The sequence below is a fragment of the Hipposideros armiger genome, unplaced genomic scaffold, assembly GCF_001890085.2.
Source record: "Hipposideros armiger isolate ML-2016 unplaced genomic scaffold, ASM189008v1 scaffold_321, whole genome shotgun sequence".
NCBI lineage: Eukaryota > Metazoa > Chordata > Mammalia > Chiroptera > Hipposideridae > Hipposideros > Hipposideros armiger.
Window position 1 is genome coordinate 1,193,077 of NW_017731671.1, and position 22,598 is coordinate 1,215,674.

General features: G+C 55.3%; 2 protein-coding genes across 6 annotated transcripts in view; one reads left to right on the forward strand and one right to left on the reverse strand.

Annotated features, from left to right (window-relative positions):
• SGSM3 (small G protein signaling modulator 3) overlaps window positions 1–17,102 on the forward strand; it is a 33,613-nt gene extending 16,511 nt beyond the window's left edge. The window contains exons 2-22 of one of the 3 annotated variants that reach the window (XM_019660589.1): window positions 7,581–7,700; window positions 8,215–8,300; window positions 8,771–8,837; window positions 10,592–10,800; window positions 10,891–10,998; window positions 11,567–11,710; window positions 11,961–12,156; window positions 12,492–12,637; window positions 12,918–13,142; window positions 13,474–13,528; window positions 13,718–13,845; window positions 13,940–14,095; window positions 14,342–14,396; window positions 14,559–14,608; window positions 14,787–14,939; window positions 15,072–15,142; window positions 15,260–15,308; window positions 15,385–15,470; window positions 16,144–16,266; window positions 16,353–16,413; window positions 16,611–17,102. In XM_019660589.1, coding sequence (XP_019516134.1) covers window positions 7,694–7,700; window positions 8,215–8,300; window positions 8,771–8,837; window positions 10,592–10,800; window positions 10,891–10,998; window positions 11,567–11,710; window positions 11,961–12,156; window positions 12,492–12,637; window positions 12,918–13,142; window positions 13,474–13,528; window positions 13,718–13,845; window positions 13,940–14,095; window positions 14,342–14,396; window positions 14,559–14,608; window positions 14,787–14,939; window positions 15,072–15,142; window positions 15,260–15,308; window positions 15,385–15,470; window positions 16,144–16,266; window positions 16,353–16,413; window positions 16,611–16,724 — 2,289 coding nt within the window. In that variant the 5' untranslated portion in view covers window positions 7,581–7,693 and the 3' untranslated portion in view covers window positions 16,725–17,102. Of the gene's footprint in view, window positions 1–7,580; window positions 7,701–8,214; window positions 8,301–8,770; window positions 8,838–10,591; window positions 10,801–10,890; window positions 10,999–11,566; window positions 11,711–11,960; window positions 12,157–12,491; window positions 12,638–12,917; window positions 13,143–13,473; window positions 13,529–13,717; window positions 13,846–13,939; window positions 14,096–14,341; window positions 14,397–14,558; window positions 14,609–14,786; window positions 14,940–15,071; window positions 15,143–15,259; window positions 15,309–15,384; window positions 15,471–16,143; window positions 16,267–16,352; window positions 16,414–16,610 lie in introns of those variants that run through there. The other 2 variants (XM_019660590.1, XM_019660591.1) reach the window with 2 other exon arrangements.
• A 148-nt stretch (window positions 17,103–17,250) lies between these two features.
• Window positions 17,251–22,598, reverse strand: part of MRTFA (myocardin related transcription factor A) — a 100,702-nt gene continuing 95,354 nt past the window's right edge. For all 3 annotated transcript variants that reach the window (XM_019660585.1, XM_019660588.1, XM_019660586.1), the window contains exons 11-13: window positions 21,758–21,919; window positions 21,419–21,479; window positions 17,251–18,623 (exon numbers count right to left, since the gene is read on the reverse strand). In XM_019660585.1, the coding sequence (XP_019516130.1) occupies window positions 18,124–18,623; window positions 21,419–21,479; window positions 21,758–21,919 (723 nt within the window). In that variant the 3' untranslated portion in view covers window positions 17,251–18,123. The remainder of the gene's footprint in view (window positions 18,624–21,418; window positions 21,480–21,757; window positions 21,920–22,598) is intronic.

Below are 22,598 nucleotides of genomic sequence, written 5' to 3' on the forward strand. Positions count from 1 at the left end.
GAACTTCAACATCTTTTGGGGGGACACAGTTCAATCCATAACATAATTAACCATGTGTATGAATCTATCTCTGGATTATCTATTCTATTCCATTGACTTATATCTGTCCTTTTGCCAATACCACACTGTACCATAGTTTGTTTGTTTTTTGGGGTTTTTTTAAAGATTTTATTGGGGAATTGGGGGAGGGGAATAGCATTGGGGAATCGGGGAAGGGGAACAGACAAGTTGCTGTCCTTTTGTTCTTCAATCCAGTTGTGGAGGACATTGCTTTACTGGCCCATGTTGGTATTATCATTGCGCTCTTCCCGGGTGAAGCAGATCGGTCACTGACCACTGGACGGCCACTCAAAAGCTCACGAAAGGTCACGCCGGCTGACAGCTGCTCACAGTAGCTCACGTTAGTTCACAGCAGCCCACCGCAGCTTCACTGCAGCCTACGCTGTCGCCGGCGACTCACAGCAGCCCAGCTCCAGGTCGAGCTGTTGTTCACCATCTTAGCTGTAGTGGGCGCAGTGTCACTGGCCCGCATGTGGGATCCGAACTGGGGTCCTGCTGCTCAGAGCTGCCGTCCCAAGCCAGCTCTTAACCAATGTGCCACTTGGCTGGCCCTGTACCATAGTTTTATAGTAAGTATCGAAATCAGGTAGTAGGAGCTCTCCAGCTTTCTGCTTTTTCAAAATCGTTTTGAGTGTTCTGGTTCCTTTGCCCATCTATTTAAATTTTCGAATCAGCTTGTCAGTCTCTTCAAGAAATCCTTCTGGGGGCTGGCCGAGTGACGCGTTGGTTAAGAACCGGCTTGGGACGCCAGAGGGCCCTGGTTCGGATCCCACATATGAGGGCCAGTGACACTGCCCTCTACAGCTAAGATGCTGAACAACAGCTCAACCTGGAGCTGGGCTGCCATGATTCGCCGGCGTAGGCTGCAGCCCCTGCTGCAGTGGGTTGCCATGGGCTACCGTGTGTAGCCAGCAGCCAGTGTGAGTGGCCGTCCAGAAGCCGGCGACTGATCTGCCTCGCTCGGGAAGAGCGCAGTGATGGTGCCAACTTGGGCCAGTGAAGCGACGTCCTCCACAACTAGACTGAAGAACAAAAGGACAGCAACTTGTCTGTTCCCCTTCTCCTAATTCCCCAGCGCTGTTCCCATCCCCTAATTCCCCAATAAATATCTTTAAAAAAAAAAGAAATCTTTCTGGGATTTTGATTGGAATGACATGGAATTCTTTCCTTGGCAAAAAAAGAAAAAGGGATACAAATGTTATGAAGTATGTTCTGTGATGGGCTTATTCTCAGGGCTTTGTGGGAGCATAGAGAGAGAACCTCAACTAAAGGCAGAGAAGAGTCGGGCCGGCTGTGTGGCTCAGCTGGTTAAGAGCTGGCTTGGGACGCCAGCTCTGAGCAGCAGAGCCCCGGTTCGGATCCCACATTGAGGGCCAGTGTCGCTCGCCCTCTACAGCTAAGATGGTGAACAACAGTTCCACCTGGAGCTGGGCTGCCGTGAGTCGCCGGCGACGGCGTAGGCTGCAGCAGGGCTGCAGTGGGCTGCTGTGAGATACATGAGCGGCTGGTAGCCGGTGTGAGCTGCCAGGAGCCGCTGTGAGCAGCTGATCAATGACCGGCGAGCGACTGCCTCACCCGGGAAGAGCGCAATGATGATACCAACATGGGCCAGTGAAGCGATGTTCTCCACGACTAGACTGCAGAACAAAACAGCAATTCGTCTACCTGTCTGTTCCCCTTCCCGAATTCCCCAGCACTGTTCCCCTCCCTTTATTCCCCAATAAAATCTTTTAAAAAAATAAATAAATAAAAAATAAAGGCAGAGAAGAGTCATGACAGTGTATTAGTTGTCTGCTGATCTGTATCAAACCATCCCAACACTTAGTGGCTGAAAACAACAATCATTTATTATCTCTCATGGTTTCTATGCGTCAGGAATTCAGGAGCATCTCAGGAGATTCTGGCTTGTGAGAAAGGAGGGTCTCTCATGAGACTGCAGTCAGGTGTTGGCTGGAGCTGTAGTCGTCTGAAGGTTTGCGACTAGGGGATCTACTTCCAAGGTGGCCCACTCATGTGGCTGCCACGTTGGTGCCTCTCCGTGGGGCTCCATGGGTGTTCTCACGACATGGCAGCTGACATCCCCCAGAGCAAGTGCTGCAAGAGACCAGGGTGGAAGCTGCCTGCCGTTTATGACCTGTCCTTGGAAGTTACACACAGTCACCGCTGCATATTCTGGTCACAGAGGTGAGCTGTGGCTCAGCATGGAGGGGCCGATACAAGGAAGTGAATAATACCAAGGCGTAGATGCGTTCGGGCCATCTTGGAGGCTGCCTACCACAGAAGGTTGAGTTGAGCCTTAAAGTATGAACAGGAGTCTATCTGACAGATAAGCAGAAGCCCATCAGAGACAAAAGAAGGGAGACATTGGGCAGCTGATAATAAGTAGGCCACCATGACTGTATTGTAAGGTAGATGTGGGGATGGTGAGAGAGGAGTCATGTAGAACCTCATATTGCTAGAGAATATGGCGCTTATTCTGGGGATAATGGCAAACCATTGAAAGTAAAACAGTAGATTTGGGTTTCAGATTTGCATTATAAAGATAATGTTGGCAGTAGGAAGCAGATGGAAATAGGAGCCTGGAGCTTGGGAGAAAGGTGTCACCAGAGGAAGGAGCCGCTGGTAGTTGTGGAAGCCCTGGCACCGTGTGAGATTGCCCAGGATAGCTGAGTGACAAGAGCAAGGGCAGAGGTGGCACCCACACACTTAGCGGGATGTGGAGGAAGAAAAAAACAGAAAGAAACCAGCATTTCTGTACTCTGCCTTCATGAAAGGACGCATATATTTTCCTTCATTTTCCAATAAAATGTTTATACCCTACTGATTTTACTTTTTTTTTTTAGCATATATTATCACCATCTTCCCCTGTCCTTTCTCGGACTTTCCTGCTTTGTGCTCCTCTCTCTTAGTCAGTTGTTACTGATATTATAGCTTTCAGTGTCCTGTCATTTCCTTGCAGAGAAAAATCGTCTTTAGGATCTCAGTGGCCTCTTAGAATACAAGTATTTTTGCTTTTGTTGCTTACAGCATTCGTGTCCCCTGGCAAATGTGTGACCGCGCAGGCAGGAGCGGCAACCCTGCTGCATTGTCAAGAAAACTAGGAGACAGGGTGGGTTAGTAGGTCAGGAGTGGAGGAGGGGCTGAATCTCCTTGATCTACATCAAGAGCCCCCCATCCCACCCCCCAGATTTACAGTGACACCTGACAGTCTTCATTTTGTGAGCAAAATTTGTCTTTTAGGAATGTGGGATTGAAAAACTAGGGAGAAAATATTGGAGGCAGAGTAAAAAGATTGACATCTTTAAGTCTGTAAACTTAATTTTTAAAACTTCCTTCTAGATCATCTCAAAGTTGCATCAATCCTGTTTCTCAAAAGATTCTGTCTCTCAGTATTCCTGTGACAACAGCAGGGCAGCGGATGACAGTGATGTGGCTAACTCCTCAGCTGCTTTGCAGGCTCCCAGATGGCTGCTTTCAGGATGGTTTCCATAGTGACTGGAGGCAGGAAAAACCTGCCTGCCCAGCTTAACGCTGTCACACTGGGCTCCTGGCGGGAACTGGGAGACACGGGCAGTGGATGGGAGATGTGGCATGTATACACATTACTGCAGAGACTCTTTAAGACATACCGAGAATCTGACCATTTCTCACTGGTCCCACTGTAGCAAAAGCAACACCATTCCTACCGGTGTCACCGCTGCCTCCTGCTGGTCTTCTCTGCACAACAGCCAGAGAGCTTTCAGAACCCGTCAGAACCCTCCTGTAATGTCCCAACTCACTGAAATTAAGATCCAAAGTCTGTCCTGCACTGTAAGGCCCCCTGTGACCCCTGCTGCATTCCCGGGGTGGGGGGGGGCAGGGGGAGGGACCTGTTTCCTCTCACTCTTCTCTCCTCAGCCCCAGCCCACTGGCCGCCTTGCTGCTGCTTCAACCTGCCAAGTATGTTGCTGCCTTAAAGGCTTTGCACTTACTGTTCCTTCTGCCTGGATCCCTGTTCCCTCCATAGCCATGTGATTTCATCCCTCGCTTCCTGTTGCTTTGGCCTTTGCTCAGATGTCACCTTCTCTTCCTGATGACTTTATATATATAGTCCCTCTCTTATGATATTTTCTCTCCCTTTCCCCCCCAGTACTGTAGTGACAACAGCCATTTTTATGTGTGTTCATTGTCTGATTTCTACTCTAATGTAATGGCCATTGGCTTGGGTTTTCCATTGTTGCCTCTGAGCCCTTAGGAGGCGCCTGATTCAGGGCGGTCGGTGCTCAGCAAGTCAGGAGGGAATGAATGAGAGGGAAGCAAGCTAAGGTCACAAGGGGGCTGCTTGGTGGGAGTTGTCCTCCAGCCCCTCAGTCCGCCACAGTCGGTCAGCTCATTCGTTACCCCCCAGCAGACAGCTCGTTGCCTCCACTGCAGGCAACAGCTGCTTCCTGCACACTTTCTCTGCCTTTCTAGAAGGAACAACAAAGTCGCTACCTCTGGGGCGGCGATGATGAGTCTCCTTCACGATGTCATCTGGCATAAGTTACGTTGAACCATCTGAAATGGTTGTGTTTATAGGTTGTAATGGATGAATATCAGCAATATCATATGGCCTTTAGTATCCCTCAATGTAGAAGGCCCAGAGACTAACAATAACTTTCTAGAAATGATTAGGATTACTGCTAATTGCCTGATGCTTGCTGAGTGAGTACTTGCTGTGTGTCTGTGCACTAAGGGCCTTATTTACTTTCTCACCGAATCCTCAGAACTGCTGTAAGATGTAGGTATTGTCATTCTATTTTATGGATAAGAAAACTGAGATTCCAAGAGGTGAAGTGAACTTGCCGAAGGTTACAAGTGGGGGCAGCAGACTGGGGTCTGAATCCCATCTGCCTGCCTGGAGCCGTCTTCACTGTAGCTGCACGCTGTCCAGCCTGTGCCCGAAGGCGGTGCAGAGGTGAGCTCTGAGGCCGCCGTCCGAAGGCTGCTGCCACAGCCATATGCCCTCCCAGGGCTCAAGCCAGTGGATGGCATAACGGAGCCCTGGGTTATTTTCCCAGCTCTGTCTAGCTGGTGGCTGTGTGACATCATGTCACCGGGCGGGCTGGGGGGTAGCATGGTATGAGAGAGCACAGTTATTGGAGTCCCTTTGGGAAACTGTGTGTGGGCCTCTTCTAGACTTATTTTCTCATTTGTAAGGAATAGAGATACCTACTTCAAAATGTGTTGTGAGGATTAAATGATGACATAGTTTGTAAAACTTCTAGCGCAGTCCCTTTAACAATATGTAATGTTCCACCCAGCACAAAATTCTGATTCAAACCAGGCCCTGCACATCTGTTATACCGAAGGAAGAAATTACATTTTCATTATTATCCTCACGCAGAATGGACAAGCCCAGGATGGCCGACCTGTTAGGGAAGCGGGTTCTGCCTTCTGGTTCCCAGTGGGGCTTGTCTGGAAGCAGCGGGGAGGGGCTCTCCTAGTTGGGCACCAAAGCCTCCATAGTGGTCATTTAACCCAAACTTGGCATGGTCACGGTGTAGCTGGTGGCAGTAGAGGTTGGTGATTCAGCTGAGCTGCCCTTGGGAACTACAAGATGACCCTTCGGCCTCCAAATTTGCAAGTTTGTTTTTAAAGAGAACTGGGGTTTTTCATGTGCCCATTTTTCAACACGTGCTTGAGTTACGGGCCCCTGTGGTCTCATAGCTTCCTTGAAGTGGTTGTTTGATTTTCCTTTTCTCTTTCTTACTCACGTAAGCTTCTCGTTTACCCAGAATCACCAACACCAGATTTTGTGGCGGACAGCACAGAAGATTAGGGGGCTGCTATGGGCCAGAATAACAACTAGCACCTCTAAACGCCTGTCACCCGAAAAATGGCAAAAGGAGGTTTTCCTTTAGGTCTAAGTCTAGGTGAATATGATTTTAAAAACCAGAAGACAACTTGTCCTGAAATATTTCAACCACGCCTCCTTACTGTTACCTCAATGTTTATTTCATGGAGTCAGTTGATTCTTTATGATTCTGATAGAAGCAGGTTAGAAATAGGAAGTTAGAAAGTTACAGGAAGCCCCTAGTGCTGTCCCAGCTGGTGGCTCGCTCTTATTTTTTTTGAGATATAATTCACATGCTATAAAATTCACCATTGTTAAGGTGTACATTTCAGTGGATTTAGTGTTTCATATGTTGTTCAGCTATCACCACTGTCCAGTGTTAGAAGATTTTTCTTTTCCCCAAAGAGAAACCTCGTGCCCATTGCAGTCAGTCTGCACCCCCCTCGCCCGGCCCTTGGCAGTCACCCATCGACTTTCTGTGTCCATGGATTTGCCTCTTCTGGACGTTTCATTTAAATAGAATCCTACAGTATCCCTCCTCTTGTGACTGGCTTCTTTCACTAGCTTGTTTTCAAGGCTCATCTGTGTTATAGCGTTATCAGTGCTTCGTTCCTTTTTACGGCTGAATAATATTTAATTATATGGCTATTCCATACATTTTGTATATCCAGTTGTTAGACATCTGGGTTGTTTCTACTTTTTGGCTGTTGTTAATAATGCTGCTGTGAATATCCATGGAAAAGTTTTCGTGTGGACACAAGCTTTCATTTCTCTTGGGTGAATAACTAGGAGTGGAATTGCTGGGTCATGTGGTAACTCGCTCTGTTTAACCTTTTGAGGAACTGCTAAACTTTTCCACAGTTGGGTGCACCACTTTACATTCCAGCCAGCAACGAGTGGCCGAGGATTCCAGTTTCTCCACATCCTCACTGGCACTTTTGTCTTTTTGATTATAGCCACCCTAGCGGGTGTCTCATTGTGGTTTTGATTTGCGTTTCCCTGATGACTAATGATGTCAAGCGAGCACTGTTTTACCTGCCCATTGGCCATTCACATCTCTTTTTGGAGAAATGTACTTACTATGTTCAGATCTTTTGCCCGTTTTTTAAATTGGGGTATTTGTCTTCTTATTGTTGAGTCCTTACTTTGTAAGAGGACAAAAAGGGGAGGGAGGCAGGCAGGGGTTTAAACAGCAACAGGAGAGATTTGAATTAGATTGAGTTTCCCAGTTTCCCAGCTGTAGGGCTAGAGCAGCCTGTTGGAGGAAGTGGAATGTCAGCTTCAGCTGTATTCTATCTAAAGGATTCCTCAGAGATTCTGGCTCAGGGAAACCTACTTACCGTTTTGCTGGTGGCTGGGTTTTGTTTTTAAAAAAAAACAACATTTGCCTGAGCACAGGGCACCAGGAAGCCTGTATGTGATTCTCTCCTTCCTTAATAATATGGGGACTGAGCTGACACTCCCCTTGGCTCGCAGAGCTGTTGACAACATCAGTTTTGTAGCTGCTTCAAAGTGTATCCTCTCTCAGATGAAATGTTCACAACAGGGGGCTTTTTCTTCTAAGTGTGACTTCTCCTTCCCTTATTGAACAGGGGCCAGGACTTCCTTCCCCCGCTGCCTCTGGGCCAGCAAATCGCAGTGGTGGGTAGAGAGGATCCCCAGGAGGGGCTCCTTAGGCTGACTCTCCCCTCCGCTTTCCTGCCAGGGTGGATGTTTCTGGACCCGATGAAGCCTGAGGAGCCTTCCAGCTATGAAATTCTAGGATAGGACAGCTGCTGAGTCTGGATCTGCAGAAGCCTTGCCTCGCCTCTCGGCACAATGTCAGGTGAGAGGCAGGGATGGCCTTGGAAATGGGGTGAGAGGCCTGCAGAAGGAAGGGAGGCTCTTCCCCAGGAGGACCCACTCGGTGGGGAGGCGGCGGGCTTGTCTGTTGTCACATACCTTTGAGGGTGAGGAAGGGCATCCAGGTGAGAGGTGGAGGGAGGCAGGAGTCTCCTGCCAGGTGCCGTTGGGGAGAGTTACAGCGCTCCTCTCAGCTCTCCAGTTGTCCTGAATCTCTGTCCTCGAACCTCCTTCCAGCTGCAAATCCTCCCTCTTAGGTGGTGGAACAGGCACGGAGATGAAGTTTGGTTGTTTGCAACCTGCTGCTTTTTTCTCTTTTCCTTCCTCCAGAAAGTTGCACATTTCTAGGTTTCATCCTGTCCCCTACCCGTCCCACTTTAGACGGAGCAGTCCCTGGACTGCTGGTGTGCTTGCGGGGGTGGGGGGTGGATATCATAACTTGAATTTCCCCCTGAAAGCTCTGCATTTTCTTCATCTCCTATCCCTGCTTTTCCTAGGAAGTCACGTACCTTCTGCCTGTGGTCCCTTCTCAGCCCTGACTCCGAGCATGTGGCCCCAGGAGATCCTGGCCAAGTACACGCAGGTACAGGAGTTACAGCCAGGCACCAGTGACTATGCCCGAGTTGTGGCGCCAAAGGGAACCTGCCATCCCGGAAGTGGGTGGTCACTCCATCATATTCACACAGGGCCAGAGGCCACCTTCAGGGATGGCCCCCTAGCTCCATGTCCCCCTGAATCAGTCATTAGGTTGGAGGAAAAGTATTATGGCACTATGTGCTCAGTATTATGGGGACACAGAAATGCATAACACCTGTTCCTTGCCTTGATCTTATTATCTTTGACCTCTGAGGAGAACAAGGAAAATGCTGGCTGGGAGAATTCGAGAAGGTAGTAGTGTAGCTGAATGATGACCACAGAGTCTTCAGAGAAGGGTGGCCTTTTGATCTGAGTCTTGACAGCCGGGTGGAATTTCAGCAGCATGAGTGACGTCTGCCAGAACCCGTGGTCCCACATGGGGGCCACGTGACTGATCAGTCCTACTCCTGGTTCTAGACGGACGAGTCAGTGGGGCAACCAGAGTTCTACTATGACGAGTTCGGCTTCCGGGTGGACAGCGAAGGTATGATTGAAGCCCTCGTGTGTAATATTGCTGGTGACGTTGGGGAGGACTCCAGCTGCAGTGACACTCATTATGCAGCTGCGACCTCTGGAATTTCTGCATCTGAGGGTGATGCTATTACAAGGACAGCTGACCCTTGAGCAACACTGATTTGAGCTGTGTGGGTCCACTTGTGTGCGGAGTTTTTTCAGTTGACCCACGCAGTTCAGGTGACCTGGGCAGTTCAAACCCAAGTTGTTCAAGGTCACCTGGCGGCTGGCAGTCTGTATGCAGAGAGCCGACTTAAGTTATACCCAGTTTTGACTGACCGCGAGGGCAGATGGCGCCCCTTGCCCCTGCATTATTCAAAGGTCAACCGTAATGGAGACCCATGATTTTTTTAGATTAATTTCATTGATCTTTATATGATAATAAAAGCAATGTTCATTGTAGGGAAGTTGAAAAATACAGAAAAGTATAAAGACTAAAACAAATTAACCTATAATTCCACAACCTGAAGATAACTGCTGACATTTTAGTGTATTCCTTTTTTGGTTTTGTGTGTGTGTGTACCTGTGTATACGTTTCATAACTAAGATTATATCGTATACATATTTTTATATTGTTCCTATATCTCTTAACATTATACCATAATCATTTTTTCTGTCAGTTAAAACCTCTTTAAAAGCATATTTTTCAGTGGCTGCATAATATCCCATTATAATGGATTTATCATATTTTTATAACCATTCTTCTGTAAGTGAGCCTATAGGCCATTTCCATTGTTTCTTATTATAAATACACTTGTTGGTTCGAGTGGGCTGTTGGGAAAGCCATCTGCCAGAACCCAGGATAACTTGTCACCAGGATATATTATAATTGTGACAGAAGATTTTAATTGGCTGAAACCAGTCATGTTCCAATCACTTATATTTCCAATTCTGACTTAAGTTTTCCTTGTTCTCTAGTTTGCAGGTAGGTATTTGGAAGTCAAAAGCTGGGCCTGAGAGGAACACAGGGAACTTTCTAGTATGGTGGAAAGGAAGGCTTCTCCGAGGGGGAGACATTTGAAGAGCCTAGGAGGAAGGGAGGCAGTGAGCATAGTGGAGGAAGGGGAACAATAAGTGCAAAGGCCCTGGGGTGGGAGTGGATTTGGTGGGGAATAGCTGGAGTGGTGAGGACAGGGAGGGGGTGGCATGGGAGAAGGTGGGTCACGTAGCCTTCTGCATGTCTGAGTGAGGCGGGTGGGTGTGTGGCCCTGGAGGACTCTGAGCAGAGTGACATGACCTGACTGTGTCTTAGGGCACGGCTGTGCGGGAGATTGCCTTTAGGGAGGCTGGGCTGGAAGAGGGAGGCCAGCGAGAAGGCTGTGGCAGTAAAGTAGAAGGAAGGCAGCGGCTTGGACTAGGGCATTAGTCAGAGGTGGTTAACAGCCTGTGCTCTGCTGGCCAAGCCAGTAGTATCTGCTGATGACTTGAGCCTGGTAGGAGCGCAGGAGAGGCCACAGGTGGTTCCCAGGTTTAGGCCTGAGCATGTGGAGAATGGAGGCAGGTTTGTGGATTTGCTGCGAGAGACCTCGGAGGGGCAGGTTTGGGGAGAGAGTGAAGAGCCTGGGTTTGCTGGCCTCAGTGCACCATGGGAACGGGGGCTCTGGATTCTGGTGGAGAATCTGGGCTCTGGACCGGAAGCCCAGGCCGTCTGCTTTGGACTGTGCTGTGAGGAGTCGTTTTCCTTCCTTCCCTTGCACCGCCTTGCCCTGGGCGCTCTCCTGGCAGGTGGAGCAGACCCCAGTCCCAGCAGGCTGCCGGCTGTGTCTCTGATGGAGGACCCTCCGCAGCGGCTGCGGTGGCAGGCACACCTGGAGTTCACCCATAACCACGATGTGGGCGACCTCACCTGGGACAAGATCGCTGTCTCCCTGGCCCGCTCAGACAAGCTCCGCTCCCTGGTGCTGGCTGGGATCCCCCACAGCATGAGGCCACAGGTGCGGCTGGGAGGAGGAACCCGCAGAGGGCGACCGAGGGCTCAGGTCCCACCAAAGAAAGGCTGAGTGCTCGTGGGCTTCTCCCCTCAGCTGTGGATGCGGCTGTCGGGGGCCCTACAGAAGAAGAAGAACTCCGAGCTGTCCTACCGGGAGATGGTGAAGAACAGCTCCAACGATGAAACCATTGCTGCCAAACAGGTGAGGGCTGGGTGGCACAGGGGCCCTCCGGAAGCGCTTTGCTGTCAGAATGTGGGCTGCCTGGGGTTACCGGAGCCCCCTTGTTGGCCTCTCCTTGGCAGGGGTGGCCAGGAGAATACAGCAGGCAGCTGCCTGGCAGCCCTGGGCAGTTGTATCCCCCACAAATGTGCGCCTTGAGCAGTCGGGCTCCCTCCTGGGTCCTCTGTGGGCAGCAGAGAGGACTGTCAGAAAGGCCACCTAGCCAGTGCACATCAGGCTGTCCTGGAGGTTTTAAATACAGATTCCCAGGCCTCATTCCGGAGACTCTCATTCCGTAGTTGCAGCATGAGGCCCAGGAAATCTGTCGTTTTATTTTTGTAAGTTCCCCAGGGGAATCTGGTGGCGTCAGCTACACACTAGCTGGGCTCTACTTCTGAAGGGAGGAGCGCAAGGAACCCCCATTCTTGGGGGAGCAGCCCGCCTGGGGTGTGCCCCACATGGGTCCCCCAGCCTCCCCCCAGGCCCCAGGGTGGCAGTGTGGCCTGCAGCCGCGTCTCACAGGGTCCTGTGGTGGGTGGGCTCCCGGCAGATTGAGAAGGACCTGCTGCGCACCATGCCGAGCAACGCCTGCTTCGCCAACGAGAGCAGCGTCGGGGTGCCCCGGCTGCGCAGAGTTCTCCGAGCACTGGCCTGGCTCTACCCAGAGATCGGCTACTGCCAGGGCACAGGCATGGTGAGCACAGCCTGGGAAGGCGCGCAGTGGCCCCGGGGGTGGTCCCCAGGCCCCCGAGACGGGCGTCTCACCATCCAGGACAGTAGGACAGAAAGTGGGGGTGGAGGCGAGACCCCCACAGAGCATCGCCAAATACGTGGTTCCACCCTGAGGAAGGCATGTGGCCTATGACGTGACCCATGGAGTGGGTGCTTTTTCTAATTTGCGTGGAGACCTGGGTTGAGGCCCTTTGTCCCCCTGCCCTGGCCAGGTGGCCGCCTGCCTCCTGCTGTTGCTGGAGGAGGAGGACGCCTTCTGGATGATGTGCGCCATCGTCGAGGACCTGCTCCCTGCCTCCTACTTCAGCACCACCCTGCTGGGCGTGCAGACAGACCAGCGGGTCCTGCGCCACCTCATCGTCCAGTACCTGCCTCGCTTGGACAAGCTGCTCCAGGAGCATGACATCGGTAAGGGCCGCCCACCCTCTTCTCTGCCAGGGGGCAGGGGTCCTGAGACTGACTCCGATACTGCAGATGTCAGGCTTCCTGACAAAGCCAGGGAAGACGGGGCAGCTGGCCGTCCCTGGGGAGAGAACAGAGCTCCTAGGACGGGGACACAGCACACACAGTCTTCCTTCTCTCTCATTCTCTGCTGTCTGGCCTTGTCCCCTTTGTCCCCTTGGAGCAGGGCGGGCCTCTTGCTGTTTTTGGGGAGATACCGTCCACCTGATCCCCAGCTCGTGTGCCTGGGGGTGCCCCTTCTCGCAGGCTGTCCCATGCCGCTGTCCCTGGTCTGTCCACAGAGCTGTCCCTGATCACGCTGCACTGGTTCCTCACGGCCTTCGCCAGCGTGGTGCCCATCAGGCTGCTGCTGCGTCTCTGGGACTTGTTTTTCTACGACGGCTCCCGGGTGCTCTTCCAGACCACGCTGGGCATGCTGCGCCTGAAGGTGCTGCGGCAGCCCCGTCCCCTCCCACCCCCCAGACTAGGCGCCCCGTGTGCCAGATGGCAGCTTCCTGGCACCCTCCTCTGGGGGATGCAGTGGGGTTCAGGCTTCAGCACCACATGGCCTGCGAACTGGCCCCTCCTGAGAACCCCTGGGTGGGGTGGGAGCTCCTTGTGCTCAGCTGATCATTCAAGGAAGTCACGTGCCTGGGGAAGGTGACGGAGTCAGCTCGTGGGCCTGATGCCAGGCAGTGAGTCCCCATCCTTCCGCGCATGTGGCCCAGGAGGAGGAGCTGATCCAGTCCGAGAACTCGGCCTCTATCTTCAACACGCTGTCAGACATACCCTCGCAGATTGAGGACGCGGAGCTGCTGCTGGGGGAGGCCATGCGGCTGGCTGGCTCCCTCACTGACGTGGCCGTGGAGACCCAGCGCCGCAAGCACCTGGCCTACCTCATAGCGGACCAGGGCCAGCTTCTGGGGACCAGCGCCACCACCAACCTCTCTCAGGTGGGTCCGTGAAGGAGGCCCCGCCTTACCTACAGTGGGGGGGTCCCCTGAGGAATCCAGTGAGAGGCCCTGCCCTGCTGCCTCCCCAGCTCAGCACCCAGGACCTGGCACAGCCCAGCAGGCCACAGCTGGAGTGACATGCCCAGTCGGGGTATAGGACAGAGCCAGCTTTGAAATGACCCTCAGAGGCCATTTCTCATGAGGTAGCACAAGGAGGCGCCCTGGGCCGCCCCACGGAAGGACTCTGTTCCCTTCGCCTGGTGCTGAGATGCCCACCACTCAGCTGGGCACTGGGTGCCCTCCTGCCACTGACCCGCTCTTGTGTCTGCAGGTGGTTCGTCGCAGGACCCAGCGAAGGAAGTCTGGCATCACCTCCCTGCTCTTCGGTGAGAATGTGCTGCAGGCCGCTGGGGCCAGCTCAGCGGGGCGAGTCTTAAGTTGTTAGAGCGGGGGGTGAGGGGCCAATGCAGAACAGGGGTGTCTGTCCTCACACCCTGGGTGGACTCGGAGCTTCCTGAGTTGGGGAGGGCGCCGGGCAGGGACCCTGGCTGCCATATAACTCTCTTGACTCCCAGGGATGGACGACCTGGAGGCACTCAAGGCCAAGAACATCAAGCAGACAGAGCTGGTGGCCGACCTCCGGGAAGCCATCCTGCGAGTGGCACGCCATTTCCAGTGCACAGACCCCAAAAACTGTAGTGTGGTGAGTCCCAGGCTCCCAGTCCTGCGCCCAGAGGCTCGACTTGGGGACTCTCCTTCCCCAGCCCCATCCTGAGGCGCCTCCCCGTCCCTGGCAGGAGCTGACCCCTGACTACAGCATGGAGAGCCACCAGCGGGATCACGAGAACTACGTGGCCTGCTCGCGGAGCCACAGGCGCCGGGCCAAGGCCCTGCTGGATTTCGAGCGACACGATGACGACGAGCTGGGCTTCCGCAAGAATGACATCATCACGGTGCGTGGGGTGGGGCTTGGGTGTCCGCGGCATGCGTGACCCGCCGGGAGGCAGCGGTTGCTGGGAGCCCGTGCCATTGGTCCTGCCACCCGCCGGCCCTGAGGCTGTGGCCGGGTCACCCAGCCGCACCTGAGCCCTGGCCCTGCTGAGAATTTCCATCGGCCTGGACGAGGACGAAACCCAGTGGTGTGGGAGGCACTGGGCACCGGCAACCAAGACTCTGCTCCCTGCCCCTTTCCTCTGCAGATCATCTCTCAGAAGGACGAGCACTGCTGGGTGGGGGAGCTGAATGGCCTGAGAGGTGAGGCCTTGGTGTCCGGCTGGGGGCAGGGGGCTGGTCAGTGAAGCTGCATCCCCCCTCCTGGACCCTCCTCCTGCCAGGAACCGGGCTGAGCCTGTCCTCAGCCCCATGGGGGGAAAGTGGGGACACCAGGCTCCTCACAGGACTCTGCCTTTCCCACAGGCTGGTTCCCAGCTAAGTTTGTGGAAGTCCTGGATGAACGGAGCAAAGAGGTAAGAGGGGGCGCAGACAGGCCTGCGCCTGGGAGTTGCTGCCGCCGCCTCCCCGGTGAGGCCTGCGCCCTCAGGACTGTGTCCTGAGCGCCTTCTGGCTTGTGGCTCTGAGGACAGGGGCAGGGTGGCCGGCTGCAGGCGTGGGCTGGGGCCTCTCAGACTCCTTCCCCACCATCAGTACTCCATTGCTGGGGATGATGCTGTGACGGAAGGAGTCACGGACCTCGTGCGAGGAACCCTCTGCCCAGCTCTCAAGGCCCTGTTTGAACATGGACTGAAGAAGCCATCCCTACTTGGGGGCGCCTGCCACCCCTGGCTGTTTATCGAGGAGGTAAGTCAGTGGCTGGATCCATGTCCCCCACTGTCCCTGGGCTCTCATAAGGTGGTGATGTGCTTCGTTGAACCCTGTGGCTTTGACCTTGGAACTACCCCGCTGGCCCTGTCACTCTCCCCTGTCCCCTAGGCAGCGGGCCGGGAGGTGGAGAGAGACTTCGACTCGGTGTATTCGCGCCTGGTGCTGTGTAAGACATACAGGTAACTGGGCCCTGTCCCCTGCCCTGGCTGGGCATCCTGGCAGCCTCGGGGGCGAGGGAGCAGCCCAAGCCTGCACCCCACGCAGCACTGGCAGCTTCACCCCCCCCCCCATCCCAGGTTGGATGAAGATGGCAAAGTTCTGACCCCAGAGGAGCTGCTCTACCGGGTAGGTGGGGCCATGGGTGGGGCCACCTCCTGGGCTGGCAGCTGGGGGCACCTGAGTGACAGCTGTGCCCTCCCAGGCTGTGCAGTCTGTGAACGTGACCCATGATGCTGCGCATGCACAAATGGATGTCAAGCTCCGCTCCCTCATCTGCGTGGGGCTCAAGTGAGTGGCGGCCTGTGGGTGTGATAGTCCAGTCTGATGAGCAGTAGCCTGGGCTGGGCCCTGTGGGGGAGTGGGGGCATGTGAGCTGGGCCCCCCAGGAGTTGGACAGACAAATGGAAGACAGCGAGGGTAACTCCCAAAGGCCTCGTCCAGTCGGTGCTTTGCGGCTGGAGGAGCTGCTTGGGGGGTTTTATGAAGCACAGATTTTAGTAAGATGACCAGTGAAGGGCTCCCTAGAAATGAGGTCACCACAGCAAAGCAGGGAGGGGGCTCGGGCATTTGTGAGGCTCGGGGCCTGGGTGAATGAGATGTTTCTGGGAGGGGTGGCCCAGGGGTGGGAGGAGGAGTGGTGTGCAAAGGGACAAGTGTCCGTGAGACTAGCTCAGAGCACGGGCCCGGCAGGCCGGTGAGGATGTGCTTGACTCGGACTGAGCAGCAGGGCTGAGGGCCCTGTGCCTGGGAGGAGGCAGAAGCTCTAGATGCAGAAAGAAAAGAGCTGTGGCAGGACTGAGGGGAGCGGGAGCCACGGGGACAGCGGGCTCCTGAGCGTGTCTCCCGGTGTGGAGCAGCCAGAGGGAGGGGCTGAGGTCACCTGAGGAGGCCTGGCAGTGGCGGGCAAGGGACTGGGTGGCCCGTGGTCCTCAGAGGGATGGCTCCCTCCTCCCATCCCCAGCGAGCAGGTCCTGCACCTGTGGCTGGAGGTGCTCTGCTCCAGCCTGCCGACCGTGGAGAAGTGGTACCAGCCCTGGTCCTTCCTGCGCAGCCCCGGCTGGGTTCAGATCAAGTGTGAGCTCCGGTGAGGACCCTGCCTGGGTGGCCCTGGGCAGGGGTGGGCAGAGCCAACCTGAGGGCGACTGACAGCCTCCCCTCCCCCCGCTCCAGTGTCCTCTGCTGCTTTGCCTTCAGCCTCTCCCAGGACTGGGAGCTTCCTGCCAAGAGAGAGGTAGGTGTTTGGGGTTGGTCCTCGGCCCTGCAACCTGCCTTCCTCCTAAGGGGCTGCATGGGGTGTGGCAGGCCCGGGTCTCTGCTGGCACTTCTATCCATACACTTCCTGGTGGCTGAGGCAGGGCTCCGTGGGAACCCCGAGTGCTGGGCTCGCCTGTACGAACCACTCTGGCCCCAGCATCCCCTGCTGTGCAGCCTGCGACAGTGAGGGGCTGTCCCTGTGTGCAGGAGGAGAAGAAGCCCCTGAAGGAGGGTGTCCAGGACATGCTGGTGAAGCACCACCTTTTCAGCTGGGACATAGATGGGTGACACTCTTCCTCCAGTGGCCCTGGCACGCCCAGCATTCTCCAACCCATCGGCTACCAGAGCAGCTCCTTCCTGAAGCGAGAACAGCACCAGCCCGCTTTGGGAGGGGGCTCGGGTGGCCTGGGACCATGGTAGGGCGATTGGGGACACCACTTGGAGCATCAGAGGGCAGTGGGTAGCAGGAGCAGAAAGTGGGGGCCTCACTCAGTCTGCTCCTCCCAGGCTCTTTACAGGGGCCCCGTCTCACTATCTGTACTGACCAGAAACCTCGTGAGGATGTGGAGCGCCCTGGGTCCTGGCAGCTTTCGCTCAGGAAGGGGCTGGGGGTGGCTGAAGGCTCCTCGGCCTCTCTGGCTTGTAAATAAATTCTTTGAGAAAGTACTTCCTGCCTTTGGTCCAAGGTTCTCCCCTTTCTGGAATGGTGTGGAACAGATGGCCAGACCGGGAAGGTGGGTTATGGTGTGGCCCCCAGATGCCACAATGCCCAGCCCTACCACCCCCCCCAGATTGATAAATATGGGCCAACAGGCTGGTGTTTTTGTTTTTATTTTAAAAAGTTCACACAACTGCCCCACCTCTGCTCCAGCACTGCTTTTGGTGACTCCATCCTCTTATGAGTGACAGTGACAGGCCCGATGGGAGGCCGGGCCCCCTCCTGTCCCAGGGCCGTGGTGGCTGCAGTGAGGCAGCGGGACGGAATGTGGGCGGGTGCAGGACGCACCTCTGCCCTCGTGGCACTGATGAGGACAGGTGGGGTACAGGCTGTGACGGGGTGTTTACATGTCAAACACACGTGATGGGCGGGGCCCCGGGAGCAGTGGTCTCCAGGCCCTTATGTATGTGCACAGGAAGGGAGGGGGCTGCATCCGCCTCCCACCTCCCAAAAATATATGTGTATATATATATATATGTATGGCGATATATAATATAGAGGTATATACACCTGTACAGAAAACGTTTGCCACCAACCACTAAATGGTCACACTACACCAAGATACTAAAATGGCAGGGAGCCCCTCCCTCCTGCCCGGGAGCCTGGCGTCGGCATCACGGGGCTGGGGAGGTCGAGGCCCGGCTCGCTCTTCCTCCCCGGGGAAGAGAAGGAGCGGGATTCACGCTTTGCCTGCCTGAGAAAACGGCAGCCCGACAGGGTACCTCCAACCTCACAAAAGGAGGTCAACTAGGACGCCCCGGCCTGTCCAGCTCTCCCAGACCCCGGGGTGGGACCCAGAGCTGCTGCTTGGCAGCATCTCTCCTTAGTGAGCCGGGAAGGGGACAGCAGGGCCTGTGATTGTCAGGACTCGCGACCACGCAGAGGCTGGATCAGGCAGGAGAGCCGAGCTCTCTAGAGTTCTCGAGGCTCCCCAACATCCAGCCCCTCTGTCCCCGGCAAACCTGAGAGCTACAAGGAGGAATCCCAGTGTAGTTGTAAGTCATGGCCATCGAGGAAGTCCGTGGAGAAGAGGCTGAGCGGGGCCAGGCTGAGCACGGGGCCGCCTGACGACAGCTCCAGCCAGTCCATGCTGTCCAGGTGGCCGTCAGCCAGGTCCAGGCCCACGCTGCTGGGCTCAGGGGCAAAGTGCAATTCCGAGGTGTCCATGGGTGAGGGGGGGTGGTCCAGGATGACCGAGCTGCTCAGCATCTGGCTGTGGAGGTCGTCAATGAGGGAGAGGGGGTCTGGCCCCTCGTGTCCGCCGGTCAGCAGGGGGAGGCCCGTGCTGCTCTCCAGGAAGTCCTCCAGGCGCCCAGGGAGGGCGGGTGAGCCCGATGGAGGCGGGGCAGCGTGGGGGAGCTCAGCAGAGGGTGGGGACTGTGAGGCCAGAGGCGACCCGCAGGCTGCTGTCGAGGGGGGCTTCTCTTTCCCTCGCAGGGATGATGGCTTCTTGAAATCTGCTGAAATTTCTGCCAATCAACAAAGTGAGTGGCTGTCAAAAGCCAGGCCTGAATAAGACCTGAAGTTGGACCCTACCTTACTCCATGTACAAAATTTAACTCAAAATGGGTCAACTATCTAAATGTAGGAGCTAAAACTACAAAACTCTTAGACGAAAATGGGGGAAATCTTCATGACATTGGATTTGGTAATGATTTCTTGGTTATGACACCAAAAGCACAGGCAACAAAAGAAAAAAAGATAAATTAGATACATAAAAAATTAAAACTCGTGTGCATAAATACTATCAAGAAAATGAAAAGGAATCAGAGAAAGTATCTGCAAATCTTATATCCTGATGAGTGATTCATACCCAGAATAACGAACTCCTACAACTCAACAAACCCAACTAAAATGGGCAAAGGACTTGGACATTTCTCACAGAAGAGACACAACTGGCCTCATATAAGCCCATGAAAAGATGCTCAACACCATCAGTCATCAGGGAAACGTCAATCAAAACCACGAGACACCACTTCGCACCCATTAGGATGGCTATTGTTTTAAAAAACAGGAAAAGTGTTGGTGATGACAGAGAAACTGGAACCCCTGTGCATGGCTGGTGTGAATGAAAATGATGCAGTTGCTGTGGAAAAACAGTTTTGTGGTCCCTCAGAAAGTTAAGTAGTGAAAGTTAAGTAGCAGTCAAAGCCAAGGAGAGAGAAAGCAGAAAACAGGCTACCGGGATGCGGAGGTCAGAATGGGAAGACTGCATGTGGGTAAACGAGTGTCAGTGCAGGATGTCGACGTTCTGGTGACGGTTACACAACACTGGACTGGACTTTGGAAAGTGGTTAGAATGGCAGGTTTTATGTATCTTTTACCACAATTTAAAACTGCAGAAACCAGGCTTGCTCCCTGGCCCTCTAGGTCCTATCCTCCCTCGCCAGCTGGACACGCCTTTTTCACCAAATGACCAAGGACCTCGAGTTGGCCTATCAACCTGCCCAGCTGCCACCAGTGAGGAACCTGCTGGCCCCACCCACCCGACCCAAATGCCCTCTCCTGGCATCCTTGTGCCCTCCTCTGGCCACTCCTCTCTGTCCCTTTGGGTGCAAGCAGCACCCCCAGCTCCATTTCTCTGCCATCTGCTCGATGCCAGAGCTCAAGGCTGGCTCTCTCTCTGCTCTTGCACAACCTCTGTTCCCGGGCAGCCTGACCACTCCCACTTTCACTTCCTGTCTGGACACAGAACTCCGGGAGCGCGCTGCCAGGCCTCTCCATCTGCGCGGGAGCACCACCCAGCCCAGCAACCTCAGCGACCCCTGCCCTGCCCCCGCCGCCCTTGTCAGAAATGCACCTCAGGTCCAATGCAGACCCGGCCCCCGGGGGGGAGTCTCCCTAAGATCAGAACAGTGACCTTGAGAGTCATGTCCGCTACTGAGCTTTTTTTTTTTTAAATGGAGATAAAACTCACCATTTTAAAGCGTGCCATTCTCTGGCTGAGCTCTCACTTGGGCTGCACGCCTGGCTTACCCCCGCCTACTGACACAGTCAAAGCTGTTGAGAGAGAGCTCCCACCCTACCTTCTGGCTGCGGCCACCTGAAGCGGAGCCCTCCTGCTGCCCTGTGCCCGCCCTTCACTCTACCTGGTTGTCCCACTGGCATGCAAACATGCTGCCGTTTCTTTGCTCCCCTTGCAGGAAGCCCTCTGCAGAGAGCTCTGCAGACCTGTCTCCCGCAGGCCCGGGCCCTCGGCAACCCACTTCAGCAGGCACTTGCCCTCGGCCCCACGGGGCACCCTGACCAAGGTCCCCATCGTCCCTGACTTCGCCAGCAGCCCACTGCTTCAGGACTTGCCCCTTGAGGGTGCCCTCCACTCTACCTTGTCGTGTCCTATGTTCACCCAGCCTCATGGCTCTGAAAGCCCACTAGACGCCAACACCCACTTCCTGCCCTCGCCCCGCCCTCACCTGGGCCGTCTGTGTGATTCCTCCTGTCTCAGGACATATCTAAGCCCAACTGACACTGCACTGATGCGTCTCCCACTGCCCCTGGGAGCTCCCTCCACAGCCCGCAGCTGCATCCTGGTAACTCAGGCTGAGACCCTCGGCGTCATCCTCGGCTGCCCTCCTGCCCTCACCACACACCTAACGCAGAGGGAAATCAAGCTGGCACTCCAAATCCACCGACTCCCGACTTCCGCACCTGGCGGCCACCTCCCCTGCCCGGCCCCGGGCCCCTGGCCTCTGACCTGGGTCACTACCGTGATCTCCCTGGTCCTGCCCTTCCTCAAAGCTGTGTGGCGGGGCTCTGGTGTCATGCGGTCAAAGCCCCTCCAGCCTGCACGGCACTGCTGACCTGCCCAGACTTCTGACGCCTGCACCTGCTCCTCCAGGCTGACCCTGACCATCCCCTGGGCACCCGAGACCCTTCCCTTCCCGACTAGTAGCTACGAAGCGTACTACTCTCTAACATGATAAAATCTACTTATTTAGTCATTCATCTCCCAGCAGAGGCATTCACTATTGGGCTGACTGCTATGTCCTGGGCTGCGGGGACAGTGCCTGCCGTCTAGGCAGTGGGTGCTGAGCAAAGCGAACGTGTGTTGAGGCCACAGAACCCACCCTGCCCCCAACCCCATTCCTGCCCAGGCCCTGGAGGTTGTGTGCATCTCAACTGTTGCTGTGTCTGAGTACAAGGATGTCGCCCATTAAGTGTTCAATAACCAAACCAAATGGAACAGACCCCCCCACCAGGGGCTGGAAACAACCCATTGAGAATGAAGGGGGCTGGGGAGGCAGCTCAGGGGTCTGGGATTTACCTCCACTCTGAATAAGAATGTCAAACAGGTCATCCATGTGTTGGCTCGAGGAACCAGTTTCCTGTGGAGCAAAAATAGGGGGGAAAAAAGATGAAAATCTACAACAGGAGGCCCCCAGCCAGGTCAGGACACAGGCCTTTCCATCGGCCCCGAGCTGGCAGCAGACCCACAGGATCCCTGGCCGATGCCCAGACTCTTGGTTGGGCCAGGCCCTGGAGCCTGCATGGAACTGCCCACACCCCAAGGCTTCTGGACCCCCCAAGACTGGCTCCTGCCTGCCCCATCTTCTAGCTGGACTTGGGGGACTATAGCCCCCACCCTGGCCAGGCCTCAGTCTACCTTCTTCATCTGCTGTCTGGGCTGCTGGTTCAAAGCTTCTTCATAGCCAGGTGGCTCCTTCTTCAGCAGAGAAGTGGGGGTCCCAAAGAGGGGCTGTGGCGGGTGCTCCAGGTCCATCTGGGCTGGTGGGCCAGGGGCTGGAGACTCGGGCTGGGACAAGGGCTGGACAGGAGGGCGGAGAGAAGCAGTGGCTGGGTGAGGAAGCGGGCCCCGGGCCCCGCACACTCGAGGAGCACAGGCGGGGGTGCCCTCCTTCTAGGCCAGGACAGCACGGCTGGTGCACTGGCTTTCGGCACTTTCATGGAAGCCACTGGGGAAGAAGGGGTATGGGAGGGGGGCCCTGACCTCCAACCCTGCAGAGGCTGAGGCAGGCCGGCTGCCTGGGATTTGCTACAAGCCACATGGGAGAGGGGGAGCTCTGGGCTGAGTCCCGCTCTCGTGCCTTTCTTCCTGAGGCTGCTCAGGGCCCTTGACTCCCAACCTGAGGCGCCTGGCTGCTGTCACTGTCCCCTCCATCTGGAGTTCTGCAGTGCTGAGAGGCCACACAAAGTAAAACAGCTTCACCTTTGGACCAGGCTGGGTGGAGGGTCTGGGCTGTGTGAGTGGCAGCAGCAGGGAGCCAGCTGCCAGCGACACCTGGTATAGGACAGCTGGCCCCTCTGCACCAGGCTCAGCCCACCGGACCCCAGTCAGATCCCAGGCCAGACAGCTGAGTCCACAGCCTCTCCCAAGCAGGGGGCTTCCCGGATCCTCCGCCAGGGCCCCGTCCCACGCCCACGGAGCAGAGGTAGGAGTGGGCCCAGCCTGGGTGGGGGCTGCCCAGGAGCCCTCTGCCAGGGTA